Source organism: Pelodiscus sinensis, chromosome 25 (assembly GCF_049634645.1).
Source record: "Pelodiscus sinensis isolate JC-2024 chromosome 25, ASM4963464v1, whole genome shotgun sequence".
In the NCBI taxonomy this organism is placed as follows: Eukaryota; Metazoa; Chordata; order Testudines; family Trionychidae; genus Pelodiscus; species Pelodiscus sinensis.
Genome location: NC_134735.1, coordinates 12,728,444 through 12,743,964, shown reverse-complemented (window position 1 = coordinate 12,743,964; position 15,521 = coordinate 12,728,444). Strand labels below are relative to the sequence as shown.

Here is a 15,521-nt window from a genome sequence, read left to right as displayed (position 1 = left end):
GGTTAATGAGGGCACACATCCCCATTCTTCTCCCCGCACAGCCTCCCAGGCCCCAGGAGCTGTTACCAGCGGGGGAAAGGGCAGATCTCCCCTCTGACTGGCTGGCTCCCAAAGCTCCCTCCTCCCCATAACTCGCCTGGCTGAGATGGACACGTCCTCACCCCTGGCAAGCAGAGCAGCCTCCCTCCCTCAGGGACTTCCCAGCCCCCCAGATCCCACTTTTAAAGGGACAGGACTGTATTTAAGGCCTCCTGCAGGTGTCCCGACTTTTTCTTAAAAATGGGCAAGTTGTCCATTTTCTGCCTCCTCCCCCATCAGAACTGGCAGGTCCTGCTGCTGGCGGATCCCTGCTCACCTGCCGCCCTCCCACAAGCAGGGAGGGGGCTGGGTGTGTAAGTCTGGTGGGTGAAGCGGCAGTGCACGGGGCCAGGCCCGTCCTGCTGGTCCATCAACGCAGCCCTGGTTGTGTGTCGGCTCTGGAGTGGCGGGGGAAGTGATTTCTAACCTGCTCCCACCCTGAACCTGCGGGGGCTTAGCACCCTCCTCTCCTGCCCCTCCCACACTGCCCTGGGTCTCGCCCCCAGGGAGTGCAGAGCCATCCCCTAAGCACCCTCTCCTGGCTGAGGCACCTCCCTGGCCAGGCTCCGTGGCTGCAGACGGCCCTGCAATTAGGTTCCCACAATGCAGGGACACATTACAGGAGGCAACTGGGCTATATCAGTGGCCTGCAGGTGTTAGCTGCCTTGCAAGGGGATGCGGGCAGGAAGGGATGAGCTTTGCAAAGAACGGGCCAGCTCATCCCTCTTCTCTCCCTCCCATGGCTGGAAGCAGCTCCCATCCCTTCCCTCACACACAGTGTCAAAAGGGGGCGACTGACCACATTGTGGTGTGGACCCTGGTGAATATCTGGGGGAGCATGTAACCATGCATGGCTCCCACCACGTGTTGCCTTGGGCAGATGCAGCACCAGGTACCGGGCAAGGTGGGTCTATTGTAGGGAGCTCAGCCAGAGAGGAAAGTGCTGGGCAGGGACGATTGATTGGTTGTTCAACCCCCTCCCCCCCCATATGAGATAAGAGAACAGGTGTGTGTGTCACCTCTCTCCATGTGTGTGTATGGGAGTGTGTGTGTGGGGGGGTGTCACCCCCCGTGGGAACTCTGAAGCCTTAAAGATAAAGTAAATACAAAGACTCCGACTCTGCAGTGTTTATTTTTAACGGGGGTCAGGCAAGTCAACTTAATGTGCATTTGAACTGCATAGTTGTGAGTGAGTGCCATTGAGCTGCATTGAATAGGAGTAATTTTACCAGGTGTCTTGTATGCAGCATTGGGAAATACAATCACCCTACCCAGAGGGAGAATGTGGGGTTTAGTGACTGGAGAATAGGACTCCCTGCCATTCCTGGCTCTGCTATTGATGTGCTGTGTGGCCTTGTGCAAGTCACTTGCCTTTCTGTGACTCAGATTCCCCATCTGTGACATGGGTGGGACCCTTTAGTCACACAGAGCAGGGTGAAGCTTCATGCACCAATCTGAGAGCCTCTGGTGGAAGGTGCTGTACGGGGCAGCATGTTCTCATGACAGCTCATCAGGCAGAGTCCCAAAGCACAGGTACACTGACGAGCCAACAGCAGCAGGAGGGGTCGTTGGGGCAAGCCCCCTCCTCTGGAGAAGAGCTCCAGGATCATTAATATCCATCCGAAGCAGACAAGATGTTGCATTTTAACAGCTCACTCCCAACACCTCCCTATTGGGAGCCCCTGGGAGTGCTGTTTGCCTGTCACACAAGCATGGTCAGGCTGAGATTTGAACTTCTGGCTCCAGGAAGTCTGGATATTGCAAGCCCCAGGCTTAGGCTGCTAAGTCTCCCTATTGCCTAAACACAAGGAGCCCTGGAAGGGGGAGGAGATTGGCCAGCTGGGTTTTGTGCATGGAAGCGCACAGAGCTGCATTGTACCTGAAGATCAGGATGCGATATGTTGCCATGCCCACCTGCAAACGCAAGATCCGCTGTTATTCAAGGCCACAGTTCCGTGGGTTTGCTCAAACTGAACCTGTCAGCTTTGAGCCTAACTCTGCTCTCCCACCCTGTGCAAATCAGGAGTGACCCCACTGAAATCAATGGAGTCAGACCAGTGTAAACAGAATGAAAGATCAGAATTGGGATCTTTGGTCTTACTTGGCTCTGTGGTCCCTCTGTGACCCTGGAGCCTGCCTGCTCTCCTCCCTGTCCTCCTCACACCCCACCCCCAGCACTTCATATTTGGATCTTTGTGGTTCAAGAACCTTCTCCTCTGCAACTCCTCCTGATCACTCAAGCACCTCTATGGCCCCTATAACACTGATCTCTGAGGCAGCAATTCTTGCCTCCTCCTACTCCCTGCTTCCTCCATCTCTTATTGGCTTTAGGACCAAGTGCACAGGCAAGTCCTAGAAGCTGCTTCCAACCTGTCTTCTCACAAGGGGGGGGGGGAGGGAGGGGAATCTCCTCTCAGCTGCAGCCTCCCAGGATCATAACCTCTCACTGCTACCTTCTGCCACCCCGCTTGTTTATTGCAGCCACTTGTTGGGTCTCATCCTCTGGTTAGATCAGCGACAGGCAGCCTAGGCCAGTGAGTGGCGCGCGTGAGTGGCCTTCCTTAGTCGCAGCAGGTGGCAACCTCCTTGTCACCAAGACGGTCTCCCAGGATCGGGTCGTTTTGCTCACTGCAAACGTGTATCTAGAATTTGCGGGATGTGCCAAATGAACCATAGCAGCACCTGGGCTGCATTCTGAGGCAGTCAGTGCTGTGTGCAATCAGCACGCACCTCCCTTAGCTTGCCCCAGCTTTGCATGTGTGTGACTTCAGTAGTACTGGTAGGAAAAAAAAAATATGCGGACGGAAACCAGCAGAATCTGGCAAACCTGCAGCTGAGGCCACACTTAGAACGCCAGTGGGTTGCATGTGGCCTGTGGGCTGCCGGATGCCCACCACTGGGTTAGCCTGTAAGTCGTTAGGCATCAGGGACCATTTTAGTTATGTGTAAATACAGCACCTAGCACAACGGGGCTGGGGCCTCCAGGTACCACCACCATACACGTTATAATTCAGCATCATCAGCCTGCATGGGTTCGTCCCGACCACTGGGCCGGTGCAGTGCTGACAAGCTACTGCTCCTGGGAATCCCTCTTTAGAAGGGGCGTGCAGATGGAGAAAGGACAAACTGACTGATCAGCCCGACTCCCTGCCACTCTACTGTGATGGCTTGGATCACAGAGGTCCCCTGGCCTAGAGACTGTCACCCAGTGTGCTGATCCCACCTGCCTGCCCTATGGGATGCCCCACCACCCTGTCTTGCTGGGCCAAAAGTTCTAGTCTCCTCCATCAAAGGCACAGAGTTGGGATAACAAGAGAAATGCATCACAGACACCGAACCTGTTCATCACTGGAAGTGCTCAGTTACATGGACTTGCTAGCCCCTAAGTGCACAACCCTCAAAAAGGACCAAACCCCCAAATAAATCTGTCTTACTCTGTGTAAAAGTTTTACACAGAAAAAACTCATAAGATTCACTCTCTTTACCAACGAAAGAGAGATGCACAGGCACGGCTGCCCGCTCCCCCCCTCAAGTAACAATAATTACACTGGATTTGATAATATAGAAAAGTGTTTTATTAAGTATAAAAAGGATTTAAGTGATTACAAGTGAAAACAGACAGATCAAAACAAGTTACTAAGCCAAAAGAAACAAACATGCCAATTGGGTCTAGGACATGAAGATAAATTGTTATAGATCATCTCATCCTCCTTATGTCAGTTAAAATCGTTCAAGACAGAGCTAGGTTCAAGACAGGTTTAATAGCTTCTTGTCCTCAGAATCCTTTGTTCTTGGGTTTCTTCCTATGTATCCTTTTAGGGTGGAGAGGCCATTCCAAAGGTCAGCTGAAGATGAAGTTGATTGCTTCCCATTCCTTACATAGAATTTCCTCAGGGTGGAAACCCTTTGTTTAACCCTGCCCTATCCCCATGGGAAAATACCAAATTCAAGATGGAGTCTGGCACCCGGTGGCATAGTCACATATCTTTGTAGGACCAACCACAGTTTGGGCTTACAGGAAAAACAAAACCATTCACAAATTGTTGTCTTGAGCACTGGGCCATTAAGTTCCTTAAGCACCACTAATGGCTCTCACTAGAAATTCTAGATTAATGAGCAGGTTCACACTTCATATTTCTAACTTCACACATGAGAATGATACATGCACACAAGGTGAATATACACAGTCTGGAGATCACAGGCTCTTGAACGATAGGTTACTTACCTGTTTTGCATGAAGCACACATGAGTTATGCATGTTCAGAAACATATTTCCATAAAAATATGGAGGCAAAGTGTCATACTAGCAAAGTGAGCAGAAGAAGAAGGGCAGGTCCTGCAGGTTCGTTCCATCCCCAAGCCACCACTGGAAACAGAGCACTGGGCTTGGCTGAGGAACCGCACAGCGCGTGGAGGAGAGCAGGGCTTGGTTTGTGGGAGGCCAGACAAGATTGCCTCCAAAGCTTTCTGGGGGCTAATGACACAGGTTCTTGTTTCCTTCCTCCACGAGTGCTTATGTTGGGACAGGCACAAAAATCCAGCGAGGAAGCAACAGAGTCAGCTTGATATAATAGGATCATAGAACACTAGAACTAGAAGGGACCTCAAGAGGTCACCAAGTCTAGTCCCCTGCACTCATAGCAGGATCAAGCACCGTCTAAATCAGTGTTTCTTAAATGGTGTTCCGCGGCACACCGAGGCTGTTAGAGGTGTGCCGCGGAGAACAGAATTCAAAATGGCTGCCCTTAAAGGGGCAGGCGACCTCCCCCCCCAATAGAATACTCGGACTGGAAGGGACCTCGAGAGGTCATCGAGTCCAGTCCCCTGCCCTCATGGCAGGACCAAATACTGTCTAGACCATCCCTGATAGACATTTATCTAACCTATTCTTAAATATCTCCAGAGATGGGGATTCCACAACCTCCCTGGCAATTTATTCCAGTGATTGACCACCCTGATAGTTAGGAACTTTTTCCTAATGTCCAACCTAAACCTCCCTTGCTGCAGTTTAAGCCCATTGCTTCTTGTTCTATCCTCAGAAGCCAAGATGAACAAGTTTTCTCCTTCCTCCTTATGACACCCTTTTAGATACCTGAAAACCGCTATCATGTCCCTCCTCAATCTTCTCTTTTCTAAACTAAACAAACCCAATTCTTTCAGCCTTCCCTCATTGGTCATGTTCTCTAGACCTTTAGTCATTCTTGCTGCTCTTCTCTGGACCCTCTCCAGTTTCTCCACATCTTTCTTGAAATGTGGTGCCCAGAACAGGACACAATACTCCAACTGAGGCCTAACCAGTGCAAAGTGGAGCAGAAGAATGACTTCTTGTGTCTTGCTCACCACACAAATGTTAATGCCTCCCAGAATCATGTTGGCTTTTTTTGCAACAGCATCACACTGCTGACTCATATTCAACTTGTGGTCAACTATAACCCCTAGATCCCTTTCTGCCGTACTCCTTCCTAGACAGTCGCTTCCCATTCTGTATGTATGAAACTGATTGTTCCTTCGTAAGTGGACTACTTTGCATTTGTCTTTATTAAACTCCATCCTATTTATCTCTACAGTATCTCTACAAGGGGCCTCTCAACCTCCCTGCTTTCATTGATTGATTGACCTTTCAGGCTGCTGTGGCAGATGGCCACTTGGTCTCCCATCAGTGTGGTTGAACCTCGCACTCAGAACCTGACTTAGCGACGTGCTGTGTCTTGCCTGAGGCCAGCCTCCACGCCTGCTTTTCAGAGCACCTCTGTGTGGTACTATCCCACTCAGTGACCACCTGTCCCTACATAGCACCAGGCATTCTGCTCCACACGGACCATGGCGTTGTGTCTGGCAGACACACACCAGACATGTTTGCATGGAAACACTGGGGCATCTAACAGGCTCTTGCCAGCTCTGTCGTTGGATCTCCTGTGAGGAGTCCAGGCATGGAGTGTAGATACATGGGAAATACTACAATAGGAGTAACAATTAATGACCATGAGGTGTCAGGGAAAGAGAATGTTTCACATGTGGTATATTTTCCACTGCTTTGTGGAGCCGTGGGTCATTAGCTAACCGGTCAATGGGGTGGCTATTCCCTGAGCATCAGGTATGGGACATTTAGACTCACTGGAAGCAGGGGTTCAAATGATGCTGCCCTGGACTGACTCAGCCTTTTATCTGGCAAAGGCTGACAAGTGGAGTCATGTGGAATTCACTGTGCACATGTGATTTTCCAGGTGCTGCCTTAAACCCAAGTTCCACCTGCCCTGCCCAGACAAGATCCAGTGAGGTTTCTGATCAGAGCAAGGTTTCCTCTGGGAGGGGAGGGAAGGAGTTTGGCCAGAATTTTACCCTGCCCATTTTTCTGTGCTCTGCCTGCAGCTTCTCACCCCAGAGAACTTCAGTGGTGGGAGAAGGGATCTTGGCTGTATAGGGACAGAGAGGGCCCGGCTCTTGTCAGAGGGAGGACATGAGGAATCTCTCTCTCCCATGCAGGAGCCAAGGACATTTGCACTCTTTGGGCATCTATAGCAAAGACTGCTGCAGGCTAGCAACCCTAAAAGAAGAGAGAGAGGGAGTAGGGATGTAACCGATAAGATAAAGCTTATCGGTTAATGCTATAGACTACAGGCATTTCCCTCCTCCCCCTCGCCAGTACATTTTTAGCAGGCTGGCCAGCAGCCCGGCTCTGTTCTGGCTCGTGCCAGTTCCAGGAGCCCAGATCTCCCCCCAGACAGGGGCTGCTGCCACCCCATGTTACTGCCTCTCAATCACAGGCAGCAGCACAGGGTGACAAGCAGCTGGTCCGCGAGGGGATCTGGTTTTTAAACTCTCTCTCCTCATGGACCAGCTCCTGCCTGGCACCCTGCGCTGCTGCCTCTGATACAGAGGCAGCACTGAGTGGCAGGGGGCTCCTCAGGAGTGAGGCTGGAGCGCACTGGCTGCCGGCCCTGCCCCTGGCAACTATAGAATAGTCAAGTAACCAATAAGAATTCATGAGGTGAGTCGACTGTTCACTTAACCGATATTTAACATCCCTAGGAGGGAGAAGGTGGAGCCAGGGGTCCCCCCTGTGCCTCATCAAAAGCTGCTAGAGGAGCCCTTGCTACATCCTCCTCAGGGTGGGACAGTCACGATGCTCTGTAGGAGGCATCACACTGGGGCAACGTGGCTGTCCCGTGCCCTCAAAAGGAGGGGGTCTGAGCAGGCAGAGCAGAGCCGGTATCAGTTGTGAAGGCGCTAGAGAAATGCAGAGCGTTCTCACTGCAGGTGCAGGGCCCAGGCAGGCAAACGTCACACGAGTAGGCTGGTCAGCTCTACAGGGGACACAGACACAGGCCGTGGGGCTGGCTTCAGGGGACTGGTTCAGCTGCCAGTTCAAGTTGTGCTTTACTGGGTCACAGCATGACAGTGCAATAGTGGGCCCTGACCTGTGGTAATCCAGGCCAGACGTCCCCATCCCAGGTGAAACTGATTTGTTTGTTGGATATGTGTGTACAAAATTCAATCCCGCTGAAAGTGACATTGTCCTTCACTGTTAGAATAATGCAAGCAAGCATTCGGCAAGATCAGCCTCCACTCTGCTATGTGCTACACGGAGCGTCTCTCCTCGGAAGAGCTTAAACAGACAAGACAGGCAAACGGCGGATAAGGGAAACTGAGGCACAGAAGGGTGGGAGCAACTTGACTACAAAGACAGAACAGGTCAATGGTGAGACCAGGAAAAGAATCCAGGTGTCTGATTCACTAGCTCAGTGGATCCATCACTCAGTAACAGGTCCTGTGTACATAGCATCTTTTATCTTGAAGAATATTGAAACATGTTCTAGATTTCCAGAATTCACTTCACTTACCAGAGAAGTGCAACTGTCTCTGGGGCAGAATGCAGCAGCTGTTTAACAGCGCACAAAAACCACCATACAAGCATTTAGGACAGGAAACAACAGTCGACCCTGGTGATTTAATTCAGCAGAGACAGTGGCAGAGAACACAAAATATTTGAAACAAACAAAAAAATCTAATCACAGAATGTTGCAGCAAATACCACCAGAGACCAGGCCTTGCTTGAGGCAGCTGCTCAGAGCCTACAACCGTTCTGAAAAGACAGGCTGCAGGCATGCAATTGCCTACAGAGGAGAATTTGGAGCACAAGAGCCAACCCCCAGCTCTGTAAGAAGCCCCCAATTAGCAGAGAAGCAGGACAGATTGAGCAAGGCCTGTTTGCAGCACATACAAGCAATAAACTCGGCAATAAGGAGTGGCACCAGACACCCCTCCCCCTCCTCCCACCGCTCCTTAGCCTGTGGTGATCCATCCACAGCCAATTAGAGGCATAAAATCCGTCACCTGCAATCTCAGCAGTTTTCCTGGGCTGTTTGTGTTGCTTCCTCCCATTTACCAGCTGCTTTGGGCTGTCAGCAGCTTTGCCTGACTCACTGGCTTTGCTCTTTGCTTTACAGCAATGCAGATGAGCTTGGCAAAGGCCTGACCAATTCTCCGTTGCTACCCAGGAACAGAGTCCAGCAGCTTCTAACAGGCAGCGTGCAGCAGTCTTCACGTTCTGGTGCTCGAGATGGCGACCAGGGGGCAGCCGTCCTGGACCCATCGCTAAAGCGTTGACTCGTTCATCCCCACACGGCCCCCGCTCTCTGGCACCATTGCCCCGTGCTGCAGAGGGAGACGCTGTGGCAAGTCACTGCTGGAGCTGGGTTTACAGTGCAAGACATCACAGCTCCCAGTCCTGTATTCGTGCTGCTAGGTCACCACCCTTCGCTGCCACTGCCCTTGGCCTGTTCCATGCCCGTGCTGGGCCATCGCCTGCTGCCCATCACCTGGCTGTCCAGCCACTTTGCCCCCTGCTGGACCGCAGCAGGTGGGGCCGAGATCAGGACCAAGGCTGATGAGGGTAATCACAAGACTCTGGCTTCTTCTAGATCGGGATGGGGAACTGCAGGCCCAAGAGCCAGATCCAGCCCCTGAGGCTCAGGACCCCCCATAACATTGGAGAGCCTGTGCTGGCGCTCCACCCCCCCCCCCCCACTGCCTCCCCATGGGGCTGGAGCACACAATCTATCAGGCTGGGCCCCCATAGCTCTGGTATGGGAGGGGAACGTGGGGAGTGTCTTTCTCCTCATTCGGGGGCCACGGTGAGGGGGTTTTTCCTCCCCGCTTCTCACTTGTGTACGGCCCCGACCAATTTTTCTATGGGTCAGCAGCCCCCGGACTCAAAAGACGTTCCCCACCCCTGCTCTAGATAATGGGTGGCAAGTGGATTAGTCTCCATGCTGACCCAGTCGCTGGCCTCCTTGCTGAGTCTGACAGGACAGGGCCAGCCACGAGGACGGGCTTGAGTGGGAGGTGGACACGTCCTCCAGGCAGGGGCAGATGAAAGTTTTGCAGGGCCCAGGGCAGCACAATTTCGTGCATGTGCCACAGCCACAGCCGACAGGTAGTAGCATGTGTGTGGGGCCTATTGAAGCGCGGGGCCCGGGGCAGCCGCCCCACTCGCCCTGCCCTATATCCGCCGCTGCCTCTGCGGTCTGCGTAACACTGACTCGGCCGCCGTTTGGCTTTCTCCCCCAGGCCTAGGAAGCGAAGCCCCATCCGGTACTGCAGCTCTCCTGGGCCCTCCCCTGGGCAGCCTGACGCATCTCGGAGCGTTTCTCTGAGACCTCTCTACACAGGCAGCGCCTAGGGAGCCGGAGGAGATGCACCAGCACCTGGCGGAGACCCGCTGGGGCACGTTCTGGCTCCCCCTTCACAGGCCCATTCTGGAGAGGGCAGGTCCGTTGAACGAGTTCATCAGCGCCTGCCCCAGAGCATCCATTGTCCGGTCCCCTCTCCTCGGCCAGCCAGTCCCGCCATCTTCCAGGATCCAAATCCTTCAGGGCTGCCACTTCCTGCTTTCCCAGGGGAGGGACACTGGGCTGGGCTGCCGCATCCCCCCACGGCGTCTCTAGCAGGCTGCACATCAGCCTCTGCCACTGTGGCACACGACCACGGGGATGCAAAGGGATCTTGAGGAAACCAAGGCTCAGGGAAGATACAAAGTAGCTCCTCTGTCATCTGGGTGCGTGACGCCCCTGGAGTCAGCCGGAGCTAGCTCTCCAGGGTTGCCGGTGACCTTCCCCCGCAAGGAATTTCCAAATTTGCAGCTCTCAGCCCACTTCCTCATAACAGGCCACGCCCATCCAGCCACCCTTTGCTCAGTAGATCAGCCAGCTGGTTGCCATGTGCAGCCACGGAGACACGGTCCTTCCTCAGCTCTGCAAGAGGCGAGCTGCGTGTTCTGCAAAGCAAACACAGACCTGAGTCAAAGCGGTGCCTGAGCAGGCTGCAAAAGCATCTTGGCTGATGCAACCTCATCGCCCCGGTTACGGTGCCCGTATCGCCCTACGCTGAGTACGGGACACCGAGAGGGGTGGGGCCTGCCGGCGCTCGGGGCGTTAGCCCTAAGGGGGGAGGGGGCTGCCGGCGCTCGGGGCGTTAGCCCTAAGGGGGAGGGGGCTGCTGGCGCTCGGGGCGTTAGCCCCACAGTGGGGGGAGGAGGAAGGGAACCGCCAGTGCTTGGAACTCCAGCAGCTGATGCTCCGAGTGCTGGGGGCTCCCTGCCCTCCCTTCCCCACTGCGGGGATGAAGTTCAGCCCCACAGCATGCAGGGTGGGGAGGGGATCTGCCAATGCGCAGGGCTTCAGCCACTGGAGCCCTGAGTGTCGGTGGCTGCACCCTCCCCCGCCGCAGGGGGAATACGGGCTAACGTGACCTTTTGAAGGGCACCGAGACACCAGGAGGGCGGCTTAAATAAAGGGCTGCCCCGGTAAAAAACGGGACAGATGGCCAGCCTGCCCCTCATCCATCTGGTAATCTGATCTGAGCCAAGGCTGCAGCTGTCCAGGTAGCCCAGTGCCTGGAGAACCAGTGCAGGTGCCTTCTGGGCCTTGTAGTTCTCTTTGCGCAGCACACTCAAGAGTGGAGACGCAAACGCTCCACGTCCGGAACGTGCCTTGGAGAGACGCTCGCTCTCAGAGTAACGTCTCCCCACTTCCTCGGCAGCCGCATGCCTCGGAGCACAGAGGGCTAATGCGATCCATGGCTGCACAGGCAGGGGAGGAGGGAGTCAGCGCGGCATGGGGATTGTACCCTGCATAGGACCCTGGTGCACAGAGCTCTGGCGACCACAGTGTAAAATGGGTGGACAAGGGTGCAGTGAAGAGCCAAGCGGTCGGCGGGCTGGAGAACGTGGAGGGTTAGTGGAGCTGTTAAAAGAAGTGCATGAGAAGATCCAGCTGTACAGCAGCACAAAACGCACCCGAGGCCAAGCAACATGCTTAGGCATGTGTTCCTACTCGTCACCCGGTTTGTTCCAGACATGCCAGGCCCTTCCATTTCGAACTGGAGTCAAATGGAGCTGCAGATGCTCAGTACATCTGGAAAATCAGGCTGTAGGGCGGCGGTGAGGAACCTTAGGCCCAGGGGCTGAATGGGGCCCCCAGCTTGCCTGGATCCAGCCTCCGAGGCTTAGGGATTCCCCCCTGCACTGGGGAGCCCGTGCTAGCACTCCAGCTCCCCTGCCACCCACCCACAGAGCTGGAGCACCCAAAATCTACTCGCCTGGGGCCCCCTAGGCTTTGGTGCGAGGGGAATGTGGGGAGGGTCTTTCGCCTTCTCAGTCAGGGGCTTCTCACTTGTGTGTGGCCCCCGGCTGATTTTTCCTGTGGCCCAAAAAGGTTTCCCCACCCCTGCTCTAGGGCTTAGCTATCTTCGGGGTAGCTGGCTTTGGTCCTGCTTTTAGCAGAACTCGGCCTCCTGAGGTCTCTTGAGCCCTGGGATTCTAGGATTCGACACTTGTATAACTACACTGACACAGCTGCACTGGCAGGAACCCTGACTGGAGACAGCCTACAGCCACGGTCTTCACACTTTTTTTCTGGTGACCCAATTGACGAACATGGTTGATGCCAGAGAACCAGCGGGGCTGGAGATAAGGGCTTTGGGAGTGCAGGAGAGGACTGTGGGGTGGGGTTGGGGTGAAGGGTTCACAGTGTAGGACGGCCTCTGGGCTGGGGTCAAGGCTGGTGATGCAGGCTATGAGATGGAGCCGTGGATGGGGGATTTAGGTTGCAGGAGACTCTGGGTTTGGGGGGGCGGGATTCATGCTGGGGCAAGAGATTAGGGCACAGACTTACCTCCCATGGCTTCTCATCAGCAGGGGTGTGAAGGCAGGCTTCTGCTTGTCTTGGCACCACTGACCACGCTGTACCCAGAAGCAGCCAGCAACAGGTCCATCTTCTAGGCGGGAGGTGTGCAAGCAGCTCCACCTGGCTCTCACCTGCAGGCCCAGACTCTCCCCAGCTCCCACTGCTGGTTTCTGGTCAATGGGAGTGAGAAGCCCACGCTCAGGGCCTGGGCAGTGTGGGGAGCCCCATGGCCTTGCTGCCTAGGAGCCCGACCTACTGCTGGCCACTTCCAGGGTGCAGGCTGGTGTCAGAACAGGTGAGAGGGGCCAACAGTTTTCAAAGTGCAGGTTGTGACCCAGCCTTCGCTGGCCACCAGGCGCTGAGCAAGGCGACCCAGGGCCTTAGTCTGCAACCAGGACTGGGTCACGACCCGCACTTTGAAAGCCCCTGGTCTGCAGCTGGAAAAGGGGTTCTGCACTCATGGAACATCCCCAATGTAGACAAGGTTTGTGTGGGAGCTGCAAGCAGCAGCCAGAGGAAGGCTGACCCTCTGCTCTGGAAGCGTACTTGCTGCGCGTTACATTGGTGAGCACAATGGAATGCTCACTGTTCTGCAGGGGCTGTTCTGCAGTCGGAGAGGAAGGGAACCTCGGCAGGGGTTCAGCACGAAAGGCTCCCTAATGCCACTAGCAGGGTACGGCACCAGGTGCACAGGTGGAATGCTGCATTGTGGACGGACGGCATTCTGCTAGGAAGAGACAGGGATGGACATCCAGGCGCCTGGTAGGTAGACAGGGCTGGGAACCAGGACTCGGGGGTTCCATTCCACCGTCTCCTCCCATGGGCCATGGGCAAATCTTGTCCCCTCTCTGTCCTTCCCTGCCCCAACCTGTCAAATGAAGAGAACGTTTGCCCATCTCCTGGGGGAGCTCGAAAGCGGAATCATCTTGTAAAATGGTTTTGGGATCCTAGGTTAAAAAGGCAAAGCCGCCCAAACCTGTTGACCTTCAGGGCAGATTGCAAAACTCATTTGTTTGCTCGGGCTGTTAGGCAGTGCTCAAGGAATGGGAGAGGTTTTGTTTTCAGTTGGGAATTACCAGCTGGTCGAGCTAATTTACTTTTATTGTGAGCAAAGGCTGCTCGGCTACCAGGTGGTTACTCACGCGTGCAGCTGCAGTTCCACCTAACGGCCAGAGTGCCCCAAGTTATGGCCAGCACGTTGCATATGTAAATGTGAATCATTCTTAATAAATAATAAACTTGCACATTTCATCAGATGAACTCAAAGTGACAAGGAAAATATCATTAGCCTGTTTTACACATAGGGAAACTGAGGCATGAAGGGGTGGCGTGCCCCAGGTCACTCAGCATGCTAGGGGCAGAGCCAGGAACAAAACTAATGTCTCAAGAGTCCTACTCCAGTGCGCTAACCACTAAGCCACATGGTCTCCCTTATACATAGATATACAATTGCAATGGAACTTTTGATTGACACTGGAGTTCAGCCATGCCTCATACACAAAGCAATGCAATGCAATGCAATGAATGATAGCAGGGCTCTCTCCCTTGCTCGGTTATTACAGATGGATTCTGCTCTTCCTTCTTGCCTTATTTGTTTCTGAAAAAGGTGGGTTTTATAATTTTGTTTTTAGGGAAGGAGGGGTCAATATGAGACTTATCTGCCAATGGTCTGCAAATGCTTGTCACTTTCTACCAAATAAATTAGAGAATCTTTTCATAAAGCTTTGCAATAAAGCCAGCTCGTACCATAGCTGTAATGCTGAACATTAAATCTAGAGACTACATAGTTTTGGAGAAGGAAGCCTGGCTAGTGGCCAGGAGCTATTGAATTCTTATTCAATCTGGGGGTGGAAATTTCCAAAGTGCCAAAGACTTTGAAGCACAAGTCTCATGACATTTCCACTCTATGGACTGATTCAGTGGTTTTCCTCGTGGGCTAATCCAGTGGCTTTTTCCCTCATGATCCAGTTGAAGAAAATTGTTGATGGCCGGGACGTAGGGTAGGGCTGAGGATGAGAGCTTCACCTTTGGGGGTGGCCAGGGCTGGGGTAGGAGGGGCTTACCTCAAGCAGCTACCGGTCCCCGGTGCAGCAGGAGTGCTAAGCTACATTCCCTCTAGGGTGGGTGCGCACAAAGAATTGTAATCCCGCCCACCCCCTCAGCTGTCCCACAGAGCACTCACCGTCCTTGAATGTGGAAGGTTAAGCTGCTGCTGGTGATGGGCTTAATGGGAGAATAGGGGGCCAGAGCTGCATGATGGCTGCCCAACTGCTCCCGGGGTGAGGTCCGCATGGTGGGCAGCTGCCAGGACTAGAGCCAGGCTGCAGTGTGGCTGCTCCTGGGGCCCCCTGCATCCTTCTTCCCTCACCTCACTGCCCCCTGGCTCTCAGAGCCGCCTGCCAGCTCCCCCCCTCAGATTCCCCACGTTGCCCGACCCCCAGCAAGCCCTGGGCACTGGCAGCTGCTTCCCTCTGCCCCAGGCTGGGACTTGCAGCCAGCTCGGCAGGAACCAGCTTGGGACAGCCTCTGCCCTGCACACAGGCTGCCCCCGGGAGCAGCGCTCCCTGGAGTGGCAGGTCTCACCTTCTCCCCATGAGGCTGGAGTCTCTGGACTGGGAGACTCCCTCGGGGAGCAGCGTGACTGGTGAGTGCCACAGTGGTACCCATCTGAACTAGCGCCCGTGACCTCGATATGGGTGCACAAGACAAAACTCACCGTTCACGAATGGAAAACCTTAGAGGGAACCCTGGTGCTAAGGCAGCTTCCTGCCTGTCCTGGCACCACAGACCATGCTGCAACCCAGAAGCAACCGGTTCCCAGCCAGTGGGAGTGCGGAGCTAGAGCTCAGGGCAGGGGCAGTGTGTGGAGCTCTGTGCTCTCTTCTGCCCCCCTCCCTCACCTAGGAGCCAGGCTTGCTGCCGGCTGCTTCTGGGGCGCAGCGCAGTCTGCACAGCCAGGACATGCAGGGACCTGCCGTAGCCCGCCCACTGATACCCCTGCAGCAACAAGACCCAGGCCTAACATTCCACACACACACCCCAGTCCTGGGTTGTGACATGTTTGAAAGCCACTGGACTAACTGACACTAGAATCATGACAGTGGAGCAGCAGCACAGATGCTGCTGGTACAGATGCTCTTTGCCAGCAGGAGAGCGCTCCCCCGTCAGCGAGGGATGTTGAATATCAAGTAATTAACTAATCGAATAGTCGGTGCATTTTTGCATCGACTATTCAATTAGACGATAGGGCACCTCCGC

The 15,521-nt window shown here is 54.3% G+C and overlaps 1 protein-coding gene across 1 annotated transcript in view; it reads right to left on the bottom strand.

Annotated features, from left to right (window-relative positions):
- Positions 1–3,647: 3,647 nt before the first annotated feature.
- The window catches only part of FAM76A (family with sequence similarity 76 member A), a 43,293-nt gene continuing 31,419 nt past the window's right edge, over positions 3,648–15,521 (bottom strand). The window contains exon 10 of the mRNA XM_075909140.1: positions 3,648–10,354. Within this exon, the coding sequence (XP_075765255.1) occupies positions 10,280–10,354 (75 nt within the window). The 3' untranslated portion in view covers positions 3,648–10,279. The remainder of the gene's footprint in view (positions 10,355–15,521) is intronic.